General features: G+C 34.4%; 4 protein-coding genes across 19 annotated transcripts; 1 reads left to right on the top strand and 3 right to left on the bottom strand.

Annotated features, from left to right (window-relative positions):
- Window positions 1-101: 101 nt before the first annotated feature.
- Window positions 102-8,731, bottom strand: LOC117602440 (beta-1,4-glucuronyltransferase 1). 3 transcript variants are annotated; one of them, XM_034320470.2, is made up of 6 exons: window positions 2,330-2,466; window positions 1,997-2,186; window positions 1,427-1,832; window positions 813-1,201; window positions 493-694; window positions 102-351 (listed from the first exon to the last, which is right to left on the bottom strand). In XM_034320470.2, the coding sequence occupies exons 3-6, from the start codon at window positions 1,769-1,771 to the stop codon at window positions 142-144; spliced, it is 1,146 nt and encodes a 381-aa protein (XP_034176361.2). In that variant the 5' UTR covers window positions 1,772-1,832; window positions 1,997-2,186; window positions 2,330-2,466; the 3' UTR covers window positions 102-141. The 3 variants fall into 3 exon arrangements, with proteins under 3 accessions (XP_034176361.2, XP_034176360.2, XP_034176359.2); XM_034320469.2 differs by lacking the exon at window positions 2,330-2,466 and adding an exon at window positions 7,778-8,731 and having other exon boundaries at window positions 1,427-2,186; XM_034320468.2 differs by having other exon boundaries at window positions 1,427-2,186.
- On the top strand, window positions 2,705-11,660 carry LOC117602439 (uncharacterized). 12 transcript variants are annotated; one of them, XM_034320466.2, is made up of 7 exons: window positions 2,705-3,427; window positions 3,552-3,670; window positions 4,457-4,696; window positions 5,125-5,457; window positions 5,740-5,970; window positions 10,597-10,749; window positions 10,883-11,660. In XM_034320466.2, exons 1-7 carry the CDS (start codon window positions 3,363-3,365, stop codon window positions 10,957-10,959), a joined length of 1,218 nt encoding a protein of 405 aa, XP_034176357.2. In that variant the 5' UTR covers window positions 2,705-3,362; the 3' UTR covers window positions 10,960-11,660. The 12 variants fall into 12 exon arrangements, with proteins under 12 accessions (XP_034176357.2, XP_034176354.2, XP_034176351.2 ...); XM_034320463.2 differs by lacking the exons at window positions 10,597-10,749; window positions 10,883-11,660 and adding an exon at window positions 9,289-10,276 and having other exon boundaries at window positions 2,705-3,082; window positions 3,384-3,415; XM_034320460.2 differs by lacking the exons at window positions 10,597-10,749; window positions 10,883-11,660 and adding an exon at window positions 9,289-10,276 and having other exon boundaries at window positions 2,705-3,082; window positions 3,384-3,427.
- On the bottom strand, window positions 11,510-15,725 carry LOC117602438 (dnaJ homolog l(2)tid, mitochondrial). Of its 3 annotated transcripts, none has more exons than XM_034320453.2 (8): window positions 15,587-15,725; window positions 14,799-14,978; window positions 14,472-14,716; window positions 13,593-14,068; window positions 13,252-13,515; window positions 12,720-13,164; window positions 12,193-12,313; window positions 11,918-12,053 (listed from the first exon to the last, which is right to left on the bottom strand). In XM_034320453.2, the coding sequence occupies exons 3-7, from the start codon at window positions 14,683-14,685 to the stop codon at window positions 12,204-12,206; spliced, it is 1,509 nt and encodes a 502-aa protein (XP_034176344.2). In that variant the 5' UTR covers window positions 14,686-14,716; window positions 14,799-14,978; window positions 15,587-15,725; the 3' UTR covers window positions 11,918-12,053; window positions 12,193-12,203. The 3 variants fall into 3 exon arrangements, with proteins under 3 accessions (XP_034176343.2, XP_034176344.2, XP_034176345.2); XM_034320454.2 differs by having other exon boundaries at window positions 11,922-12,053; window positions 12,197-12,313; XM_034320452.2 differs by lacking the exon at window positions 12,193-12,313 and having other exon boundaries at window positions 11,510-12,053.
- On the bottom strand, window positions 15,433-23,956 carry LOC117602436 (uncharacterized). Its single transcript, XM_034320443.2, has 5 exons — window positions 23,515-23,956; window positions 23,072-23,139; window positions 21,976-22,983; window positions 21,517-21,846; window positions 15,433-21,398 (listed from the first exon to the last, which is right to left on the bottom strand). Exons 1-5 carry the CDS (start codon window positions 23,924-23,926, stop codon window positions 18,963-18,965), a joined length of 4,254 nt encoding a protein of 1,417 aa, XP_034176334.2. The 5' UTR covers window positions 23,927-23,956; the 3' UTR covers window positions 15,433-18,962.
- Between the last annotated feature and the right edge of the window lie 105 nt (window positions 23,957-24,061).

The raw sequence follows: 24,061 nt of genomic DNA, 5'->3' as shown, positions 1-24,061 counted from the left end.
TATTAAACATGATGCACATACACACATACATAAATACATACAAAATGCCAATCATAATATTATAGTTCAATTATTATATTTCTTTTAGTATATATTAAAGACAGTTGTTTAGGCACTGCCTTTTATTGGTAATAAATATTATTATGAACACTTATGATTAATAGGATATTGTTTTAACAAGTTTTTAATTACTCGTTGATATATTGCAGCATTTTTTCTTTCTTGAACTCTCAAAAATTCTCGTTTTGCCATATTAATTCTTTTTGTTTTTCGTTTAATACCTGGTGTATGGACTAAAAAGGCACCATCAAGTATAACTAATCGATAGTTTAGAAGACACATCTCAAACATCTAAAAAAGACAGAAATAAATTTTAATATAAATTATAATATATTGTAAAGTTTCACCGTCTTTATTTGAAACAGATTATACATTTAAATTCGTATTATACAAATGAATTTGAAACTGGACTTATAGAAATTTATATTACACCTGAGTCATTTTATCTTGTCTGCCTTCCCAAGACATTTCTTCCATGTAAAGTGGATCATTACGTGTTCCAATAAAAACAGGTTCCCATCTATTATGCGGATATTCTCTTTTTGTAACGATAAGTGGTCTAACTTTGCCTGGGTCAGGTCTGAGTAACCACTTGGTAAGACCAGGAAACTTTTGGCAATGTGAACAAAGAAACCTATAAAAGGATGAGCAATTGTATTTTATCTAACGATGATGATATTAGTTATCAATAATAACATTGTCTATTTGGTTTCAATATTATTCTTTACATAAATTCATGCGAATTCACAAACCTATGAAAATATACAGCTCTACCAGCTTCTATTGCTAAAAGCAATTCCTTTTTTGTTGAAGGTGGCTTCTGATTAGATTCTATCTCAAAAACAGGTACTACAAAAACGATGCCAGTTTTTGGTACTCTTCTACGGACGAGTTTCATGAAACCAGAAGCTAATTTCTCACTGGGAAGCAATTCAATATCTGATACTAGAACACGAGTAGTATTTGCTTGCATTCTAGCCACATTTCTGGCCACATTAATGGGATAGGTCATGCGTTTTTGGTTTCTTTCCGTTTCTCTTTCGCCTTTTTGGAGATCAGACGCGGTACAATCACCGTGATTTCGAGTAGTTTCTCCCAAAAGAGGTGGACTGTCCGGCGGAAATACCAAATGAATGGAGACCTACGGTATTAACGAATATTAGACAAAATAAATATACTTGTAAACTGAAGATCTTTTATGAATTACAATTTATAAACACGTTCATTGTGAACTGAGAGCCATGGACAATAAGTAATATAAATAATTAATAATAATAATATAAATAATCATTAAAATGAGTGTAACATTTTATAAATCTAATCATGGTTCTAGCGACTCGTTTTAAGGGCGGGTGCATGAGGAGACCTTGTACATTTCGGGTTCGCATCGACAGGCCCGATCTAGGAGAGTAATGGCGATACCAGCGTCGAGACCAGGTGTGAAAATTGCCAAACTTAATGGTCCCTCCCATCTCCTGGCCAACTCGACGATTCCATAAACCTGATCAGCGGTGGCGTGAGTACAAAGGGTCACCTCGGGCAATTTCTTTCTCTCCTCGGTGCCGCGTAATACAAATGGTAGGATTCTGTAGGGGCTCTTCTCACCGATTTCCGGCCTCCAGATGACTGAGGATCCCGGATACGAAAGAACACGTGGTAGACCGTGGTACCATCTACAATAACTATCGTTCCTAGGTCGTTGACTCGCCATATATGTCCCTGCTACGAACGTCGGTCTTCCATACCGTGTATCGCGTTCAGAATTCGGATGACTGTTCGATATTAAAATTTCGCCGTTACCGATCATCAAAATAGGTAAGTAAAATATGCGATTGACCAATAGACGGCCAACGAAAATCAGAAGGAAGGTTAGGCTCGACCAGATCAGCAACTTTCGACCAGAACAACGCATCCTTCTCTCGTCTATACAAGGTACCTTTCTTCAATCCGCACCGATGATCGTAGTCGAGAAAACGCTTTTCCATATTACAAACAAGCTCGATTCATTGAACTTAGATTTCTGCGGTGTCGTTACAGCCGGAAGAGAGAAACCCTCCAGGTGCGGATCGATGTGGCGCAGGCGTGTTAAACTTTCATCTAATTTTATACAAGTTATAAGTTGAACTCTATAAAAAAGAAGAGAAAAAAGAAAGTGTTAGATTAATGAAATAAATGAAAGGAAAATATATACATATATTATAATCAATCAAATTGATGTTTTTTATTTCTTTGAAAGAGCTTTTTTCAGCTTTTTTTATTAAAAATATACTTTGAGTTTTGCATCTCTGCAGCATCTGGCCTTTCGAGAGTTGATGCACGTTTCATCTCATTTTCATCAATATTTATACCTAACATCTATGTGGGATCAATAACAGTATGTTTGATCGAAGAAAGTAAGAGTCTCGATTCACAATGGAATACATTTAAAATGTACGCGATTGATCGGAAGGTTGCGTTCTAATTTTACTACACCCGATGGGAAATAGATTACTCTGCAACACCTTTCGTTGTAACATGCAACCAGTCAATCTCCATTTCTACTGGGGTCAGTAGTTCCTAAATTATACGAACAGTTGCAGTATACACCTGGCCGGTCCTATCGCGTATTCTGTTTCTTCTTTTCATTTCTATGAATCATGTTAATCGTCACCTGCGAAATCGAACAAAGTAATCGTTATTCGTTGAATAATTATAGCTGCATAAATTATATATATAAGAAAAAAAATGTTCGTTCAAAGATCTATATCGTATGTATATAATTAATCTTTCGTTATTAATAGATACTAGACTATTTCTCAATTGAAAATATTTTTTCTTCGCGCGTGTGCGAGACCGTGCGTATAAATGTTAATTATTAATAATTCACGCTCTCAACTGTGAAGGTGTTCAACAATCACAGGAATAATTTTGTTAGTTTCACCTTGCCGAGTTATGATTCGAGCAATAAAGTAGCCTTTACTCGACCTGTATTCAAAGTTTTTGAACTTGTTTTAATGGAGATGCGTTAAACATGAGGTAGAAGGTAAATTAGCATATTGCATTATTTATAATCCAACACGATCTCTAATTACTTTAACCCTTAATCCGAGATACTATAGAGGAAGAAATAAAATGAATATTTTATAAGATTATCACCTTCTCTAACATTTCCATTGATTCTACCTGTACCTCTACACGAAGGAGATGATTATAGCTGCTTTCATTATCCTTGAACTTCGAATGAAAGTGAATAGATTTAAATGGAAAATCACCGAACATCGTCTCGTAGCGGCTTATAGACAAAACACCCTTGACCTCCGTCGATGGATATACCCTTTTTCCAGCGCCACCGACTCTCGAGGGTGCATCGACGCCTGTTAGTAATGTGGTAAACGTTGGGAAAGTTGCCGTACGTTACCATCGTCCGCGATTGCATGTGTTAACAGAGAAAATGTTGGCCCGAAAACGCGGAAAACCGTTGGGATTAGTCGAATACAATGCTCTGCTCGTAGGAACTTGGTATATCCGAAATCGAAGAACGACGACCAGCATCGAGTTACGGAATTCCGTATAACGATGACGAAGCAACAACCAAACAAGGAAGACGATGAGGATGTGGTTTGCGGAATCGGTATGAGCCTATGAATTATTTTATACAGATACATCTTTTAGGCAGGTTTCAAAAAATTTGATAAAATTTGTTTTTACGAATTTTAGTTCTCAATGGATTCTCTTTGTATTAATAAGCATGTACTGATTGAAATCAATCGTTTATCACTCATGAATCACTTTTTTATCCACATCTGTATTTATAAGCTCCGTGATTTTTAATTAATTTCACTTATATCCATCCGATAATCTTATTGTGGTTTTGTGGAATCGGTATGAGCTATTTTTTCTATAAATCTATCTATGAATTTTTCTATGCTTTCAAGTTGACAAAGTCGATCTACAGGTATCTTTCAGGCAGGTTTCAAAAAATTTGATAAAGTTTGTTGTTAGGAATTTTAGTTTTCAAGATAATGGATTCTCTTTGTATTAATAAGCATGTATTGATTGAAATCAATCGTTTATCACTCATGAATCACTTTTTTATCCACACCTGTATTTATAAGCTCCGTGGTTTTTAATTAATTTCACTTCTATCCATCTGATAATCCTAAATTTATCAAATTTAAACAAGCATTTCAAGAATGTATACACTTGAAGAGATGTTATCACTATTATATTTGGTACAGTCTGTGATAGGATTATAATAGTTTGATTTATTGTTGTCAGATACATCTACGACAATATCAGAAGAGACTCTCCCACGATAAATTTATGAAATTTAAACGAGCATTTGAAGAATGTATACAGCTATTATATTTGGTACAGTCTGTGATAAGATTATAATAGTTTGATTTATTGTTGTCAGATACATCTACGACAATATCAGAAGAGACTTTTCCACGATACAAAACGCCGGTGCATTTAGAAAAATCCGTCAAATCGGTTGCCATTCAAACGATAATTGGCCAACCATTGCGACTAAGAGTTTTGCCATCCGTTAAAGACATTGTTCATGAAAACGAAACGAATTCAGCAGATGTAAAAGGATTTTCTAAAATATGGAAATATATTAGATTCTTAGGAAGATTATCCCTTTCTTTGTTCGGTAAAATAACATCTTATTTCTATCACCAGCGAAAAGATTAAATTAATCTTTCTAAATTATTTAGAAAGAAAATTGTTTAGAAATTATTTAATCTTTCTAAATTATTTAGAAATTATTTAATCTTTCTAAATAATTTAGAAAGAAAATTGTATAGAAATTATTTAATCTTTCTAAATTACCTAGAAAGAAAATTATTTAGAAATTATTTAATCTTCCTAAATTATTTAGAAAAAAAATTGTTTAGAAATTATTTAATCTTTCTAAATTATTTAGAAAGAAAATTGTATAGAAATTATTTAATCTTTCTAAATTACTTAGAAAGAAAATTATTTAGAAATTATTTAATCTTTCTAAATTAATCTTTCTAATCTTACTAAATTAATCATTAATTCATGAAATATTTTTTAAATATAATATACATATTGCAGGATTGTTCTGGTTTCTCATCACCTGGGCAATCGTAGGTGCCATTGTTTTCTGCGCCATCGAAGGGCCAAGGGAACGTGAACAAGTAACAATACTGAAAGATTTGCAAAATGATTTATCAGTTAGCTTAGCAACGGAGTTAAGACAATTGCGTACAGAAAAAGAGGAAGATCTAGAACCACTTTGGAGTGTCAAAGTAGAAAAATATGTGGCGAAACACGAAGAGCTTTTGCTGAGGGCAGTTAGTTCTGGATATGGTGAAAGTGGCAATAGTGGAGAACTTTGGACGCTTCCTGGTTGTATCCTATTTTCTCTTTCACTTCTCACTACTCTTGGTAATTCAGATCTCCGTATTTTCTTATTATTCGTTAACCCTTTCGCTGCCACGGTGGTCCCATGGAACCGGGGCTTGTCTTTTCATTTGGGCCATGGTGGTCACCAGTGACCACCAAGAAAAATGTGCTATTGGCAAGATTGTACCGTTATTTGCCATTATAAAATTTTTAATATGAAATTTCTGGCCCACTGATGCAAGTTCAAAAATTTCCGTGGCAGCGGAAGGGTTAAACTATTTATTAGTTTTACATACATATATTATAATTTCATTTACTTCATAGGTTTCGGTGCTCCCGTTCCACGTACAACAATCGGTCGTACGGTAACCGTTATTTTTGCAGCAATTGGTATACCTGCACATTTCCTTTTGATCATGAACGTCGGCCTTCTGTTAGCTATTCGATTACAGAGATACGCCATATCAAGGAAATTTGATGAATATGATCAAAAGGATCCGAAATATTTAGCACCGATACCCAAATGGGTTAAAATAGTACCTTTCGTTTTTGGAGGTAATTATAAATTCATACCAGATATTTCAATATTATTAGATTAGAATAGATTTTCTTTTCTGTGAAATTAATTCATCTCAAGTCACTGAAAAGCTTTCTTGAAATACGCTGTTGGTATAAGTTGAGAAATTAGAAACCATTCTCCATTCGTATTTAGCAGACCTGCTTATTTCCATAGAAAAATTTAACATATCATTCAGATAACAATTGCAAATGTTAGGCTATCTTTGTACCGCAAAAATCTGCATCAAACAGAGCAACTCGACTCAGGTACAGTTGCTTGTAAGGTTGACTTTCTATCACTGCCTAGGGGAAAACGATGGGTATACTTCCGAAAGGCCCTCCCCACCCTAGGACAACCAAACTTCGGATTTATAGTAATTGAGGGACGAGAAATCGAATGAGACCATTTTCAGAACTGGCAAATAAACAGTTCTCGAGATATACAGGGTATTCTAAAAGTGTGGGACCCCCCTATTATCTCGATAAGAACGCATTTCCACGGAAAATGACTAAAACAAAAGTTGTAGGGGTCGTAAAGTATTATCTTGTAGTGACCTGGAACTTAACCTTGCAGGTTAGGGTTAGGGTTAAGGTTAGGGTTAGGTTAGGTTTAGGTTAGGCGTAAGGCGCCTGGTAGCTGTAGTCACTAACCCACTCAGGGTAGCTTTTTCGTCCCTAATTCAACATTCCTTACGCCGACAACGGGTCAGGTGTTGGGTTTTCCTTACCCGAAAACGATAATTGGCACGCCTGTAAAGATAATACTTTACGATCCCTACAACTTTTGTTTTGGTCATTTTCCGTGGAAATGCGTTCTTATCGAGATAATAGGGGGGTCCCACATTTTTAGAATACCCTGTATACCTCGAGAACGGTTTATTTGCCAGTTCTGAAAATGGTCTCATTCGATTTCTCGTCCCTCAATTACTATAAATCCGAAGTTTGGTTGTTCTGGAAGGGGGGCCTTTCGGAAGTTTCCCCAAAACGATCATCCATTATTCGCTTGATTCACTTGTGCCTCGGTTTCGGCATAATTTCGCTTGTATCGGAAGTTTAGATACTTCTCTTTCCTATTGCATAGATATGAAAGTGACAGGGCCGGCCCTGAGCCTAGGCAGACTAGGCGGCCGCCTAGAGCCCCCCAAGGTCCAGGGACCCCATAAGACGATTTTGCGTCTAAGAACGAAAGAAGAGTAATTAATCAATGTAAATGCAAATCTAAATTAGTTATAGAAGCTTTAATGTTAATTTTATAAATTTTATTCGAGCTACTTTTTTTTATGCCATATATATGAAGGGGCCCTTTTTCGGAACTCGCCTCGGACCCCCGAAATCTCAGGGCCGGCCCTGCAAAGCGAATCCTACATCATATAACGGGTAGAATTCACTCGCTGGCTACCATGACGACTGTGACGCAACGAAAGCGTGACGTTAACGCTCCGTAGACGATCATCAACCATTCCTTTATATTGCCTTCTGTAACGGAAGTATGTAGCAAGCTATACAACGCGATTATGACATCAAATATCAAAGTTCGGAATAATTCCTCCGTACATCTTTGAAAAAGTAATGAGAGCTCTTTAAAAAACCCGTAGAGCTACCACAGAATTCCGACAGGCGGCCGGATCCGACCGTCGGAACGTGTGTAACCGCCTTAACGGCTATCCTTACCGACCGTGTCAGACGCGTAGCGTTGCATGCACGACAGAAGTATAATTCATTAAACATCGCGAATAAGCAACTTATTTAATCGGATTATAATATGTATATATATATATATGTAAAGTATAGTTATTCTTCTTACGTGGCTGTTTTTTAAGAAATAGTACTTATCGACAATTGCCAACAAGCTTGACGTACGCAGAATACAATCCATGAGGGGAGACGGGTGAGAGGGAAGCCCGAAAGGAACTTGGCCATTTCTGGTTTACATTTACAGACATTGAACGTGTCAGACGCGTAGCGTAGCAGACATGACATTTATTCCTCGCAACGTTATCTAATAAGAGAGCTCCATATTTAACGTAACGTAGCTGCACAGACGACGACGACGACAACAGACACGCCCCGTACCAATACGACAATATTCTTACGTAAAATATTTTGTCTGTGCTGGTACGTGTCTGTGCTTGTTTGTCCCCGTTTGCACGGTCAGTGTGAATACTGATTTTAGATCGTACAGACACGGGTTCTTGAAATAATCGTGCGGCAAAAGTTTTTATAGAAACAATGGATAATTTAAAATTAATTGATTTAGTTAGAGAATATAAGTTTCTCTATGATCCAAGTAATAAGTGGTACAGTGACAATCAAAAGAAGGATATAGCGTGGAAGGAAATTTCAAAGCATCTCAGAGTGCAAGGTAAGTACTTTTTTTTTGTTTTTAATAGATTTAATTATGTATGTAATTATATTTTTGTTAATGTATTGAAAAACATTGCAAACTTATTTTCGTTTCCTTGTTTTGATATATTTCTTATACTGCATGGCAAGATAATGTTGTTTTCATCTAAGAAATAAATCCCGCTGAATGTGATAAACTTATATACGTGAAATAAACGTTGTCATTACACGGTTCGGGATTTTAAGACTGGATAGTCCTCGCTAATGCAGGGCCAGCCCTGGACCTTGGGGGGCCCAGGGCCCCCGTAAGACGATTTGCATCTAGGAATGCAAGAAGTGTAATGTTTACTTGAATATTAATCGATATAAATGCAAATCTAAATTAGTTATACAAGCTTTAATGTTTATTTTATAAATTTTATTTGAAGTACTTTTTTTTATGTACAATATCAATCATAGAGTCCGTTCGTCTAGTGTATTTTGTAATTTCAAATAAATTATTGAAATTCTAAATTAATAAAATTTTAAATTATTGAATATTCTAAAGTTCTTATCAGATGATTATGTTAATTAATTATTTTAACGCTTTTATTAAATAATTAGATTTATATTTGCTGCGGTTAAACTTGGACTCCAAAGTCAGTGCTTTTTCACTAGACGAACGGACACTATGGTTGATATTGTAATATATCTGAAGGGGCCCTTTTTTGGAACTCGCCTCGGACCCCCAAAATCTCAGAGCCGGCCCTGCGCTAATGAATAATTAAACTAGGCTCTTCCTGGTTTTCCCTAGATTGTCTCTGATTCTTTTTGGTGCTCCCTAGATTGTCTCTGATTCTTTTTGGTGCTCCCTAGATTGTCCCTAGTTCTTGGTTCTCCCAAAAGAAACCTACGTTATAGCCGAATATCCACGCTATAGAACCTACGTTAGTTAAAAATAAGAGTACTAATACTTATTACTTTTTGTTTCAGAACAAGACTGCAGAAAAACTTGGGCCTTATTGCGAGACTCCTTCAGGCGTGCCATAAAGAAACAGAAAAAGAATAGCCAAGCGAACGTAACTTGCAAGAAATGGAGGTATCAAGACGAGATGTCGTTTCTAATACCGTTTATGAAGGAAAGATCTACTCTTTGCATACTGACACCTCAAACCGACGAGCACGATGATTATGAAGTTAATTTGGATAGTGAAAGTTCTATCCCATCTCTAGATTATACATCCGATAGAGTGTCAACAGACAACAACCCATTCAATCTGAGTACAGCAACGGCCGTGGTGCGTTCAACTAAATGCCAACGAAATAATTCATTTAAGAATCTCTCGAGCGAAGAAACATTAATGAAATACGTATTAGATAATAAAAGGAACTGCGACGACATTGAACAGTTCTTTGCCAGTATGGCCACGACAGTGAAATCGTTTCCTCCGCGAGAGAGAGCTGTAGCAAAAGCTAAGGTGTTTGAACTTATTTCGAAAATGGAAATAGATATTCTAAGCAATCCATCTACTTCTGATAACAAACCAACGATGCCCTTCTAGTCAAATGACACTTATGAAAGGAGTTCTTGCACTACTTCCTCTTTTAACTCGTTCACTGCGGACGTTACAGGTCTGCATAGGCTGTGATTTTGGAAATTATAATAAGAAATAATGTTATTTTTATATGGATATATATATATATATATAAACATATCACTATTTATAGATGATTGATAAAAAAATATTTAAATTTTTACGTTTATATTATTAATATTATTTTTACTTATTTGAATGTCTTTAAGTCTGCAGCGAACGTGTTAAGTCACCGACGTGTGATTTTTTAAATATAATATAATAGAATATTTTTCTTTATAAGATATAAAAATAAATCTGTTCTACGTTGAACAAATGGCTAATTGTTCTTTCTATGATAATACTTAGTTAAAGAATGTTTCCAAGTAATTCTTCATCACTCACCTTATACTTCTATATTCTTTATCTACGAAGAGTGGAGGTTCTATGTTAGGCTTTCCTTGACACTCCTTTGGAGTTCTTTCAGGTTTCCTCAAGATCCAAAACAAACCGGAAGGCTTCCGTTACACCCAACTGCTTCGTTAACAATGTCGTGTCTGGTACGTTCAATGTCGGTAAAATATGTAGCGGGTAAGGCCCCTAAAATAGGCCACCAGAACAGCTTGGCTGTTATCGGTGCTCATCCCCTATAAACGGTTTAAATGTTAAAATTTAATTCTAGAGACATAGTACAAATGAAAACTAGTTTTATTATTTTTAATTATAGCCAGTTACTATCTGATGGGAATTGTGTGCTTTGGACTAGCCAGATCCAGACCGATTGCAGCAAGCGTTCTGTTCCCTTTAGATTTTACTGCTGCCGGTGGTCTATCAACTATCGTTGGCCATGTACGAGTATTGTATGGTCTTTATCTCGAAGGTGCAGTCACTATTGCAGCTTTTGCAGTTGCCGTATTGCGTGTATCAGCTACACAGAACTTGACCAATATCGGTCTCAAATACGGTTTACTAATAGAAGCTTAATGACTTTTAACAAAATATTTTAATTACAGTTTGTTATTGTTCGTATCTTTATTCGTGGTTGTTATACGAAAAGTATGGCATAAACTTATTGCATACTTTAATATAGTATGAAGTAAGCATACCTAAGATGGATAGCGATTCAGTGATACTTCTACGGAGAGGGATGGAAGTCTGTGGTAAGGGATGCCCATGGAGAGGATCAAGAGCCCTTGTATGTAACACAAATAATAAAAAAATTAGTAAATTGAATTAATATCACATTGAAATATATACACATATTAATTAATTATAATGCATTCCAATGATTGTTATAAATTATATATGTAATGTTACATTGTTAGACAATTAATTATTTATTACCATCTTTATAAGAAGTAATATGTACATTTAGTATAAATAAATTTAATTGTCATATAAGTCTGGTACGCAACTAAATTACATTTGGAATCATTGTGTTGTTTTATAAAAGATATAAAAAACAAAACATTAAATGCAAGAGAAAGTATAAATATACTATGTATTAAACGAGAAATAAGGTGCAAAAGAGCACAATATTTTTATCACACAAGTTGTTTATGTAAAATTTTGTACAAATTACTAAAATTAATTATTATTTCGGATAGCATGGATTAAAGGACGTAATGATAAAACAATGATTAGAAACGTAATGATTTGCGTAATTTATTACACGAATAATATATATATATGTATATCATTAACGTGGAACTGTAACTATCAATCTTTGCTGCATACCTTGTTTGGTTGTATCAAAAAAAAAATTTCTGTATATATGAGATAAGCAATGATCCCAATCTATGTTTTCAATAATGACAAGAAACTGCAGTCAATCTTATTTAAATGTAAATAACATTTGTAATGTCAATATATTAAATCTTGTTGTACACCAATTATTTGCTTTTACTTTGACTTTACTTCTTTTATAGATGTTACAAAGGACTAATTCTAATGAGAAACCTCTAACGATTAAACTAAAACTTTAAGACACTTCTCGTCTTCGATGTGTGTCATCGTCTTCATCACTCCTACGAGTGTTCTTTATTCTGGTCTTATTAAGGGGTTGATCTTCTGGACCTTGAGGTTCAGAAGTTGAACACTGGCTATTGGAAACATTTTTGTCTCCCAATGCTATTCGTATAGATTCCACCAAGTGCAAAGGACCGGTATAACTTTGCTTCGAACCTATAAATGCAAAGTATAGAAATTTTTTACCTAATATATTTTTATTCTCATTTTAACGTATCAAATTCGTTACTTTCTTTTCGAAGTAAATTATAATTACTATTGTACAATTTTATATCCCCGCTAAAGATTCACTCACCTACATTTAATTTATCCAAATATAGCTTTCTTGATTTTTTTAAGTAGACCGTCATTTTCAACATTTCCTTCATTTTGTGGGTATTGTCTCGCTTGAGTTTTTACCTTCGGACCTGCCGCGCCTAAAAAAGTATATATAATCTAATGATAAAAGAATGTAATACAACAGTATGCAAAAACAAACACTCTATTTAACCTACTAAACAATTTGTTAATTCTTTTCATAATTCAAAAACGTGTACTTTAGTTATAATGAACGCTAATGAAACGCATACATAAATTTTTACATCATTTATTTAATTAGCAAGGTCAGGTACACGTAAGAAAACTCAAGCGACACACAAATTTTACGTGATTCGATGGAGAACGAAAATCATTTAAAAAATGTTACGTAAAATATTCAGAACTTTGAAAAAATATTAAAACATAACTTACATATAAAAAAAGGCAACGTGAAAATTCACACATTTTAGTTCTCCCATAATTAACAGAATCTTCATTATCATGTTTCATCATATTTATTCTTACCATCTGTTTTGAACGTTATGCCATGTATACTTCCAGGGGTGTCTTCTTCAAGTTCAGCGTAAGCTTGGAGCAATGCTAACTGTTTATCATTTAATTTTCCAGGTACAGCAATTTTAATGTTCACGTAATGATCTCCGTATCCTGTGCCATCCACTTTTTTTATTCCTTTACCACTAAGTCGAATTTTAGTATGGGACGAAGTACCGGGTCGAATTTGTATTGTGTGATCCTCGTAAACACCTTCTATTCTGATTGTACCACCAAGTATCGCTTGTGATATTGAAATTTGAGCATCTGTGTGTATATCTGGACCATCTCTTCGAAAGTATTTTGACTTTTCCACCCGGAATGTTATAAATACTTCTTTGTTACCCACAGCCATTCGAATTGTTTGACCATCTTCAACACCAGCTGGAACTGGGACTGTCACTTTTTTGCGTTGTATCTATTATTGATAAATTTTGTATATAGTAAAGCTATTTAGATATTTAGATATCCATTCGATATATTGATATATAAAATATATGTATACCGATTGTCCCTTTCCTTCGCATTCGGTACATGGGAATTTAATAAACATTCTGGTACCATGACAGTAACGGCACGTAGAACGCATCACAAAGGGACCAGTACTAATCGTTTCCATTCCAGTTCCATTACAATATTGGCATCTAACTGCTTTCGTTCCCGGCTCGCATCTCGACCCTAAACATTTTGGGCAAGTGTCTAATACGTTTAACTGGACATCCTTATTCACTCCTCTGGCAGCTTGAGAAAATGTTAAATTCATAACAACCTTAAAAAGGAAAGGATTAAGTTATTGCTAAATGATATACAAGCAATTAATGTATATTTAATAAAATATATACACACCTCTTGCGCTGCACCAAAACCAAGCTTTGATTCAGCAAAGTCTTCAAAATCACCGAAAGTACCGCTTTGAAAGGCAGCATCTCCAAATATTTTTCTAAATAAGTCCTCCGGATTTACCGATGATCTGAAATGCCAACTTTGGCTAAAGTCTTTGGCACGACCACCACCTCCCCCACCTCCGCCTTGTCCCATTCCCATTTGTTCCGATGTTGATCCCCATGTATCATATTCTTTCCTTTTAGTGTCATCGCTTAGTACTTCGTAAGCTTCAGAAACTTCTTGAAACTTTTTACTAGCATCTGGATCTCCTTTATTTGTATCAGGGTGATACTTTTTAGCCAACTGATAGTAAGCCTTTTTAATATCCTTTGCTGAAGCATTCTTGGATACACCCAATATTTCATAATAATTACGTTTTAAGAGTTTGCTAGTTACGTGTATGCCTCTTTGAGGTTGAGTTAAATTTCCTATTATACCTGCAATTATATTTATAATATTTCAAGTTAAAAACACATTTTCATAAGGAATCAAGAAAAATATAGTATTATATACTATAGAAAGTATTATTATATAGAAACAAAGTTTAAGTAGACCCAATCTATCTTAAAACACGGTATAAACAATAGTTGCCGATGAGGCGAAGAATGAACATGTGTCTTAAAGTGTCAGGTTATAACCCATTTTATAGTTTATTTAATGAAGTTTCAAGAAACAACTAATAAGACGCTTTACGCTAATAATGGGCTTTACGATTCGAAATAAGACATATTTATAGGACATTAAAAATACTTATTATGTGTACAAAAACAGAGTAATAGTGAAATTGTTGAAAAAAGCATGATGTAATCTGTGCTTTTCGTAAGCAGAAGTATACATTACATTTTTCTATTTTCCTCGAGTCCCACTTGTCGACACTCCATACTCCTGTTGTAATAGATCGGTGACATGTTCGACATCTTTGTATAATATCACACGAGAATTTATTTAAATTATTATTGTTGATTAAATTAATAGTCTTTGGTCGAAAAACTATTGCCAGTCCTTTGCCGGTCGCCATGTTGCACAAGAGACGCATGGCCGTGTCACGTGACATATGGAGAATATAACAACGTGCTTTCTAGAAACTATTTGCAAAGATATAAGTTTATATTATGTTTTTAAAATTGGCCTAAATATATAGAATTTTATGTTATCTATTTAACCTACCTTAAATGGACATGTAATTTACAATACATACATATGCACGTGCGCGTATAGGAGGCATTTTTATAGAAAGTTCATTATTAACTATCAGGCAGTGACTACAAATTTAACAAGACTGGACATGTCTTTGGTATCAAGAGGTCTTGAATTTTTGCCTTGAAAACGAGTGCCTTCTGCTCTATCCTAGTATAAAAATGTGAAACACTTCGTGAAACACTGCCAGTCTAACACGTGTTAACGGTAACAACAGATTGTTTCGATATGAACGATTATACCCTACCATTGTCAGTCAGTGGTTCGATAAATTAAACATAAAACTTTGTTTGAATTTGATTTTGAATGTAACAATATTATACTGTAAATACATATATATATCTATAATTCAGTGATTAATTTTCCTTCAAAGTTTTAATTCTTAGAAACATGATATTAAACCAGTTCAATTTTTTATACGGTTCTATTACGCGGGCAAGGAAATTTTTAAAAAATTTGGAACAGCGCCATCTAGTTAATGAGATCCGAACTAACTAGTTCTAGAGAAAATTCACTACAAAAGGACGCTGTCGATAAAATTTTGTATCAAAAATAAAATTTTCGTAATTCGTCCGCAATGTGTTAATAACGCAACAGATTCATATTCTTATATATATATATAATTCGTTTTAAAAATAAAATTTAAATGGTATAAATAATGAGCTGTGAAGAAAAATAGTAAACAAAAATAATACAAGGAATATATGTATTGTTATACGAGTAAATAAATAAAAATAATAAGTTTGCTTCTTACTTACAAACAAAGTCTTTTAATTGCAACGAGTTTACGAAACGTTTAAAGCTGGTATTACTTTCAACATTTCTTACTATGTTTATTTTGCCATTGTGATTGTACTATAATACGTGGTACATACACATATGAAAAAATAATTGTACAACATCGAACATGTAGTAAACGTAGGTTTCTCCGGGTTCGAGGTCCACAAGATACCAACCTCTCCTCCGGCGATCCGAGGGGAATGACGATGCAGTGGATACATTTAAGGGTTAGTGCCCCCCACCCCGCTTAGGTACAAACGTTCACGCGGGAAAATTTGAGTATTGTTCATATACTCAATTTTATATTCAATAATTCAAAATTATATTCTCCTATTTTTCTCAATGACTTTTAAGATTAATATCGTCGAAATTATGATTTTGAGAATTTTTGTTTCCCCTGTAACGTCAGTTACCCTAAGAAAGCCTATTTTGTTCGATGCTGTACCGCTTTTCGTATATAAAAGAAAAAAGAAAAAATTAAAATTATCGCGTAATACCGGCATTTAAAGAATATTTCTAAAATTTATAAACGTAACTTTTATATTATGTACTGTACGATTTTAACATATCATACAAATACAAGATGGGCTGTCAGTTATTAATACCGTTTCGTTAACTTCTAGCCCATTCCGTACAACTTCACTACTTATTATTGTTTTTGTTTTTAAAAAGTTGTAGTTATATATTTTTAGTAGTATGTAATCAATGTGAAAACGTGAACAATATTACCGTTTGTATTACAATAGGTGCAAGTGTATGTTACGAAATAATTTAAAATGAAAAAAATATTCGCAATAACTCACGCTATATACATAAACATAAGGAAAAGAAAAGAAATACATAAATCATGGAAAATGAAACTATCACCTTATAAAACTAATATGAACATCGAGCACATCTAACATAAGACAGTATGTTAAAAGTAATGTAATTTAATTATATTAACAGTAAGTATATTTATATCATAAGATATGATGTATTTGAAATTCTGAGCTTATTAAACAAAACATTTTTCAAATAATTCGAAAAAGTATAGTAATCATCCTAACTAAGAATTTATCAGGTTTTTGCTTTTTACATAAATTTCGTTTCATAAAAGATGTATAACATTCTTCGTTATTTTTTTTCTTTAATGAAATTTAAAATGTCGAAAGATCTTTAATAAAGATTGTCTTTTAGAAAATGTCTAAGAATCAAAATGAAAATAAAACAGTTATAAGAATGTTTAAAAACGATTGTTCAATCATACACATAATCTTTTGGTAAAATTATTATTATTATAAAATTTTTTATTTCAAGTAGTATACTATTTTAATCTAACAAATTTCAGCTAGGTTTGGAACTGTTCAGATGATACAAATACTTTTTTTTTCTTCAGCATTTAGTACATAATACAATTTGTAATTCTGAATAAAAATAATGTTTAAATAAGCTTAATGTTATATTTCATAGAACAGAATATATTTTTCTCATGCGAATATTCCTTTCTTACAATATTTCTCGCTATTAAATAATGTTTCATATGCACAAATCTACACGATGCCATTTTGATTGGCCATTATTAACTGCACTGGCAAATATTTCATTATTAAGTGATCTGTTATCGTTTATTTTAAACCGAGCGAAAAAAGTTCATTGCGTTTCGTTTGTCGCAAATCTTTGTATTGTTAACTGTTAATTACTAATCAAACTAAATCAAAGATTCACGTCATAACAAGGACATAATACATGTACACCGAGGTTCTTGTCGGCTTTTATCCTTCATCGATTTTGTCGTATGTCGTATAAATAAAATTCATCGAGATACAGAAAGTGCTATTACATATTAATTTTGCTAGCAATATATTACTATGATTAGACTTCTTTTATGGTACACATGAAAAAAAAAAATGCGCATACCATTATGGTACTGCACACTTTTTTTCTTTTTTTTTTTTTGAAATAACAATACAATGCTTTTTTTCTTTCGCTCTACAATACATATATAATAGAAGATTATCGTCCTTCTTTTTCACTGTTGAAATAATTGTTAAATAGCTTAATTTACATGTACAGAAAGTCTTTTTCCTTCAGTATTGATAATCTTCTTTCTCTTCTAATATAATTAGAAAAATGATTGCAAAGTAAAACTTTTAATTCGCGCAGAGTGTCAAGTTATAAATAATTTATATTTACACTTTCGCTTTGTTCTTTCAAACATTCATATACATGTGTGTATAGCGCGTATACACATAAGTATATACATATACACGCATATAATCGTTCATACACAAATGCATATATGTCTGCATACACACGTTCATACACGCGCAAACATACACATTAGAGAAATACTCAGGCACACTTATATATGTACATATGTATATAATTTAAACAATATTCGTACGATTCTTTGAATAGATTAACGTATTCATTTATATACAATGCACAGCAATAATACGCTGATCCGTTTAATTTCTGATCACAAATTTGTACAAATTTTGTTTGTACATATCATATTGGTCACCTATTCTATAAATATTTATTCATCTTTTTTCATCCTTAGCAATACATGAGACGCCCTGGGTTTCATTTTCTTTTATAGCAAAATAATCTTTGCGATTCAATATTAGAAAGTGCTTTTAGACGATAAATACTAACTTCGTAGTTTAAATTTTCTTGTTAAGACTAATTACGTGTACAATTGCATGAAAACGATAGCAAATTTTGTCAATTACTAACAATTCTAACTGGTCTTTGGATAAAACACGACAATTAGTTCTATTCTGGTAATGTCTGACACATTGTATTCTTTTTCATAATTTAATTTATTGATACTAGGGATGTGCGGGTATCCGATATTACGGACTCGGGCGGGCTCGGGAAAAATCGGGCGTCCGATACATGCGTGCAGTCGGGTAGCCTGACTATTTCGGGTTCGGTCGGGTACAGTCGGGCTGAATCGGACGAGCTCCCGCGGGCCACGGCCCGCGATCCAACTTTCATGTATTTGTTAATACTTGCAGTAAGTATGTGCAAAATCTGTTTTATATGGAATTTTGAAATAAGATCATTTGGGAGCTCGTCCGAATCTGCCCGACTGTACCCGACCGAACCCGAAATAATCGAGTTACCCGACCGCACGCATGTATCGGACGCCCGACCGAGCCCGCCCGATGTTTTCCGATCCGACCCGACTAGTCGGGCCGCACATCCTTAATTGATACGCGTCTCATATTTCTGTAAATTTACTATACTCACATTAGTTAGAATCCATACATTCGAGACCGTCAGCATGTAAGCTCAACTGTGCAGACTTTCCACGTCTAATCTAACAAGTAGATTGTACTACAGCTTAAAATAATGTTCACCTTTTCACGTTGACACGACAGTACTTGTAGTCGTAGTCGTCGTCGTCGTCGTCGATTGAGCCACCGTTGCCATTGTCATTAAAGTTAACGTAGTACCAAGAGCATTTTGCTCCGATGTTCCTGGAACAATATCCTTTTCAACACACACTTTTTTCGATTCTTTGCGTTCGTCAGAAGAACTTGACTTCCTTTTGTGATTCGAACTCGACGAATGAGAACGACTCAATGCCGAATCAGCCGACCGATTACCGGACGACTTCTTCTGTCGATCCCTGCTACCATGACTATGATGTCCGTCTCTTCTTTTCTCAGATTTCCTTTCACTGTCTTTATTATCTGCACGATCACTTTTATTAGAAACATAATCTCTGGGTAGCGAAATCATTTTTAAAGTATTCCCTTTACTACTACTATTACTACTACTACTTTCTCCTGTTTTATTCTCGGATTTATTAGACTGAGGGCTACGATAATGATGCCTTTTGTGATCTTTATCGCGTCTATCTCGATCCCTTTTGTCTTTATGCCGTTGATTTCGAGAACTCTTATCGTTTCTGTGCTTTCTTTTAGATTCTGAATGTATCGTATGTACATCCGATGAAAATTTCGACGAATTCTCATCGCTACTACCATTCCTCCCGTTACTACTACTGGGTCTTTCAGTTTCTGTTGACGCCGATGTAGATATGATCGAAGAACAAGAAGAGGAACTAGCAATTTTTGATACCGGTATCGAACCTTCCTCGCAGGAATTATCAGTAGTCGATCTACATATCTTTTCATTTTTCGCTCTTTCCTTGGCTTCGTCCTCAGCCATTTCAATAAGCGCTTTCACCGCATTTTCGGTAGCGCATTCCATTTTTGACGTGAAAGCCATCGTGGTTTCCATCTCCAGTAATTGACAATATCGTTCTACTTTTGTCGTATCCTCTTTGTACTTTTGTTCGGCAATTTCAAAACTTTCTTTATGAATTTTTTCTAGCACCTCTTTCGAAGCCTCCGCGACGCCAATCCGCAGAGACTGACATACTTCTTCAACGTCAGTTTTTGACTTATATATCGCAATCTCTAAAGCCTTGTCGACTACTTCTGTTGCATACGTTTTTGCGATCATTTGCCGTTGAGCTAATACGTCCTGCTCAAGAATAACGGTGCTGCCACAGTCGGTAATATTATGCTCCGTTGAACAAAGCTCCGAGGAAGTCAATTTTTTACTATCCTTCGAAGAACACCCCGAGATGTCGTATTTATTTATTGACTTAGATTCGAGAACATTTGAAATGCTTTCTTTCACCGATGCGCTATTACTGCTTGATCGACCGTGATGACTACGATGATGATTATTACAATCATATTTCTTTTTCTCTCCGGAATGACTGCTATTACTACTGCTGTGAGAATGATGATTGGATTTTTCATTTGATCGTCGACGATCTTCGTGTTTTCTATCAGATCTCTTGTCATTCCGTTTCTCGTTACTTTTTTGTTCTGCTGTATTATTTTTAGTACATTTATTATTAAAAATACTCGAACAATTATCGTTACCCCCTCTCGAATTCTTTCTCTTGCTCGAAATCGATGAATGCCTCGAGTGATCTCTACTTTTACGTTCCTCCTTACGTTTTCCGTGATGATCTGATTTCTTCAAATTTCCTTGATACTCAGCTGCTCTTTCTTTCGCTTTCTTCTCTTCGAGCGAATCCACGCGTTGACGATTTGTATTTTCCTTCTGTTCGTCCCCTATATTAGCAGTCTCTAAAAGTTTCTTATCCTTTATACGATGAGACGATTCGTTCCCGACACGTCCATGTCTAACGCTTGAATTATGCTGCGAGTCTGGGTAATACTGTTTTAATCTGACATGCCAGGCTATGCTCGAGACAGCAGAAACTGTTCTAAACTGATGAATTATGTTACGTGGTAAAAAGTAAATGTCATTGTCGTATAAATTTATTCTAGCATAGCGTATACCCTGTCTACGCAATTGATTCAACTTAGCATCCTCGACCCATTGTACACATTGTGATATTGGCGGTTCGTGAAGGTCTAGCTGCAATTTCTCAACTAGCTCAGGAAAATCAGCAGCATAGAAAGCCACAACGTCTTTTGTAATTCTGTTATACTCTGATGGTTGCCCACCATGAACGGCCTTGAGTATGCCAACCGCAGCTGTCGTCATTCTATCCAATCCATGTCCTACATGATCGGCATGTGCCTTTGTACGATCCTCGAACATGTATTCACGTGCTTCGCTAAGACGTGGTAAATACTGTAGATTTCGTAATTCGTTAATGCCTGTTCTACGTCTCTTGCATGGACTTTTGTTGATATCCGCTGTTGGGACTAATTGTTCACCCGGTCTAATCCATAGAATTGGACCGTCGTTTGATTCTTGAGGAGTATCCATCTTTACAACAGACAGTGGTCCCCAAGGCATAGTCTATAACAATAAGTTATATCTATATTCTATACAATAACTATAAAGAAAGTTACGCATTTATATATGCGTATGAATAATATAAAATGGTATCTTAAACAATAACGCAGTTTGTATTTACCAGTTTTAAAAATGGATTTTCTTCTAACTTCTGCAGAAGATCCGGAAAATATCCACCAACTTCTTCGTGAACAGTACCCACGAGACTTATTTGGTGGAGAGGTCCGTACCTAACAGTACCATTACTGTACGCTTTACAAACTTGTTCCTTGTATTGAATCATTGTTGTAGTTTCTATATCACTGTTTCTTCCTAACACACCGTTTTTAACGGTTAACGTAGGATAATTATCAGCCATGTAATCCAAAAGATCAGGAAGATATGCGGCAGAATTATGTACTATTCCCATAACGTGATGGGCATAACCGTTTTCGTCTTCACCAAAAACCACCTGTAATATCGAAACTATTTTCCATATTTGCTTTTTCGAACGATTATTATATTGATAGCAGCGATACCGTTTAAAAATAATTATAATGTACTTAATTTATTCTTAAATTATTTATCTATGTTTACGTACTCTGAAATACTCTTGAGCTAATTCTTCTATTTGTTCACGTGATAATGTATCAATTTCATCTTGATACATATGTACAACAGTGGCACCGCCGTTAGGATAAGTTTCTATATGAATGTACTTTTTATACTTTAGGCCTTCTAACAATTCATTTTTTACCGGTGCATTGTGTAGCATTTTATAATTTTTCGTTTGTAAATTTAACCTGAGATTTTCGTTTGTAGATTTTGAGAATGGTTGAGACATTGGTTTATTACTTAACGAAACGATACTACGATCTCGTTTACATTGTACACCGATACTTGCTCGTTTTATTTTACTTCGCTTGTAACATCGCGAACAATAGCGTCGTTCATTGTGTTCCTTGCTTCGTTTCTCTCGTGACGACGAGTACGATTTAGAATGTGAATTCGAGGAAGTAGAGCCAGCACAGTTTATCGGTTTATCATGGGACAATACAGTATCTGTACGTCCACCTATTGTCACAGGTATATTATCACTAGCCCACTCAGATTTGAGTATACTCAATTGCTCTTGAGTATCAGTCAATTCTGTTTTAATTTCAACCTCTGATTTTACTTCTCTGTGAATAATATCCGTTTGTTTATCCATCTTTTCTTCTTCGTTTGATTTTATTTGTTTAACGGGAACGTGTTCGTCGGTATTTTCTAATTGTCCGCAAAACGAATAAGACAGATTTTTATTCATTTTAGCGGCTAAATTATTTGTATTCTCTGCGTCATATTTTGCTGTATCCATTACGATAGTTGAAATCGTAATTGGCGACGCCATACTACTGGGAAGCGTTGTATTAGGAGTATTCGGACTATCAGAAACTCTTGGAGGATAATCTGGACTTCTTGGACTGCTAATCATTTCACCGCTACTCTGAGGACTTTCCCCTAATTGAGGCGTGTTACTGTGTTCGAAATTTATACATCCTTCTAATTTTGTTGGCAATGCGAGCATCCCACTAGATACAGTTGTATCTTTGTTACATATTGAATCGACCTATTGAATAACAAACATATTAGTTATGATTGTCCAAGTTTCGTGAAGTAAATTTTATAGTTTTACATAATTTCTTGTAGATGCATACATGGACAGGATGTTGAATTGGTTCTATCAATGTTTTTCTTAATTCATTGTTGCAATAATCCGGATTCCCTATAATATTGATTTAAATAATTAAAGTATATACAGTAATTATTCTTTTAGATAATTTATAAAATTCTCATATACTACATATACATGTATATATACGTGCATACATATATCACGCATTCATTGTTTCAACACTTTATCTAGCATTGAATTTTATTAAATTAGATTTATTTATATTCAGTCTTTTGTTTACGCTATAATCAATGTTACATAAACAATAATATATTATGTCTGTTAAATTAATTGTAAACAATATCTTCATCTATATATACAAACATCAACATAAATTTTATATCATATGTATTCTTAATTTTTAAATATATTACGAGTAAAGATATAAATATTTATTTAACAGTAAATAACAACGAAAGATATTACCGTCTGGCTGTTCAGAAATACAGGCAATACTATCCAGATCATTCTTCTGGCTGGACATATTGTGTGTCTCCACGGGTGATATATGTAATTTAGCGTTGACAGTAGGTTTATAAGTATTATGATCTTGCACATCACCAGAGGAGCTCATGAAATTTATATTTTTTTGTAATTCTTGTTCTTCCGTGTTTGCGTTAAACGATGACGCTGTAGAGAAAATCGTGGGCGTCTTGGTAGAATGTAAAGCGAGATTGTCCGAAAAATCGTTTGTCTCTTTAATAACACTATTCCACGTTGTTCTCGGCACTTTTAAACTAGTTGTTTCCGTTTGTATTGGTTCAAATACTTGCTGAATCGTGTTATTTACATCACATCGTTCATTTGACACAATACCCGTACTAGTTTCGGATGCCATCTTGATTCTGTGAGCAATGTCCTGAACATAACGATACTACGCAACATTTGATTGGATATTTCTTAGCCGCCTTTCGAATAGACCTTATTCTATTCGTCTGAAATCGGATAAAGAGTGGGGGTAAAACCAGTAGAT

This window comes from Osmia lignaria, chromosome 13 (genome assembly GCF_051020975.1).
Source record: "Osmia lignaria lignaria isolate PbOS001 chromosome 13, iyOsmLign1, whole genome shotgun sequence".
Taxonomy (NCBI): domain Eukaryota; kingdom Metazoa; phylum Arthropoda; class Insecta; order Hymenoptera; family Megachilidae; genus Osmia; species Osmia lignaria.
The sequence above is the reverse complement of the archived record's forward strand: the minus strand, read 5'-3'. Positions and strand labels throughout refer to the sequence as shown.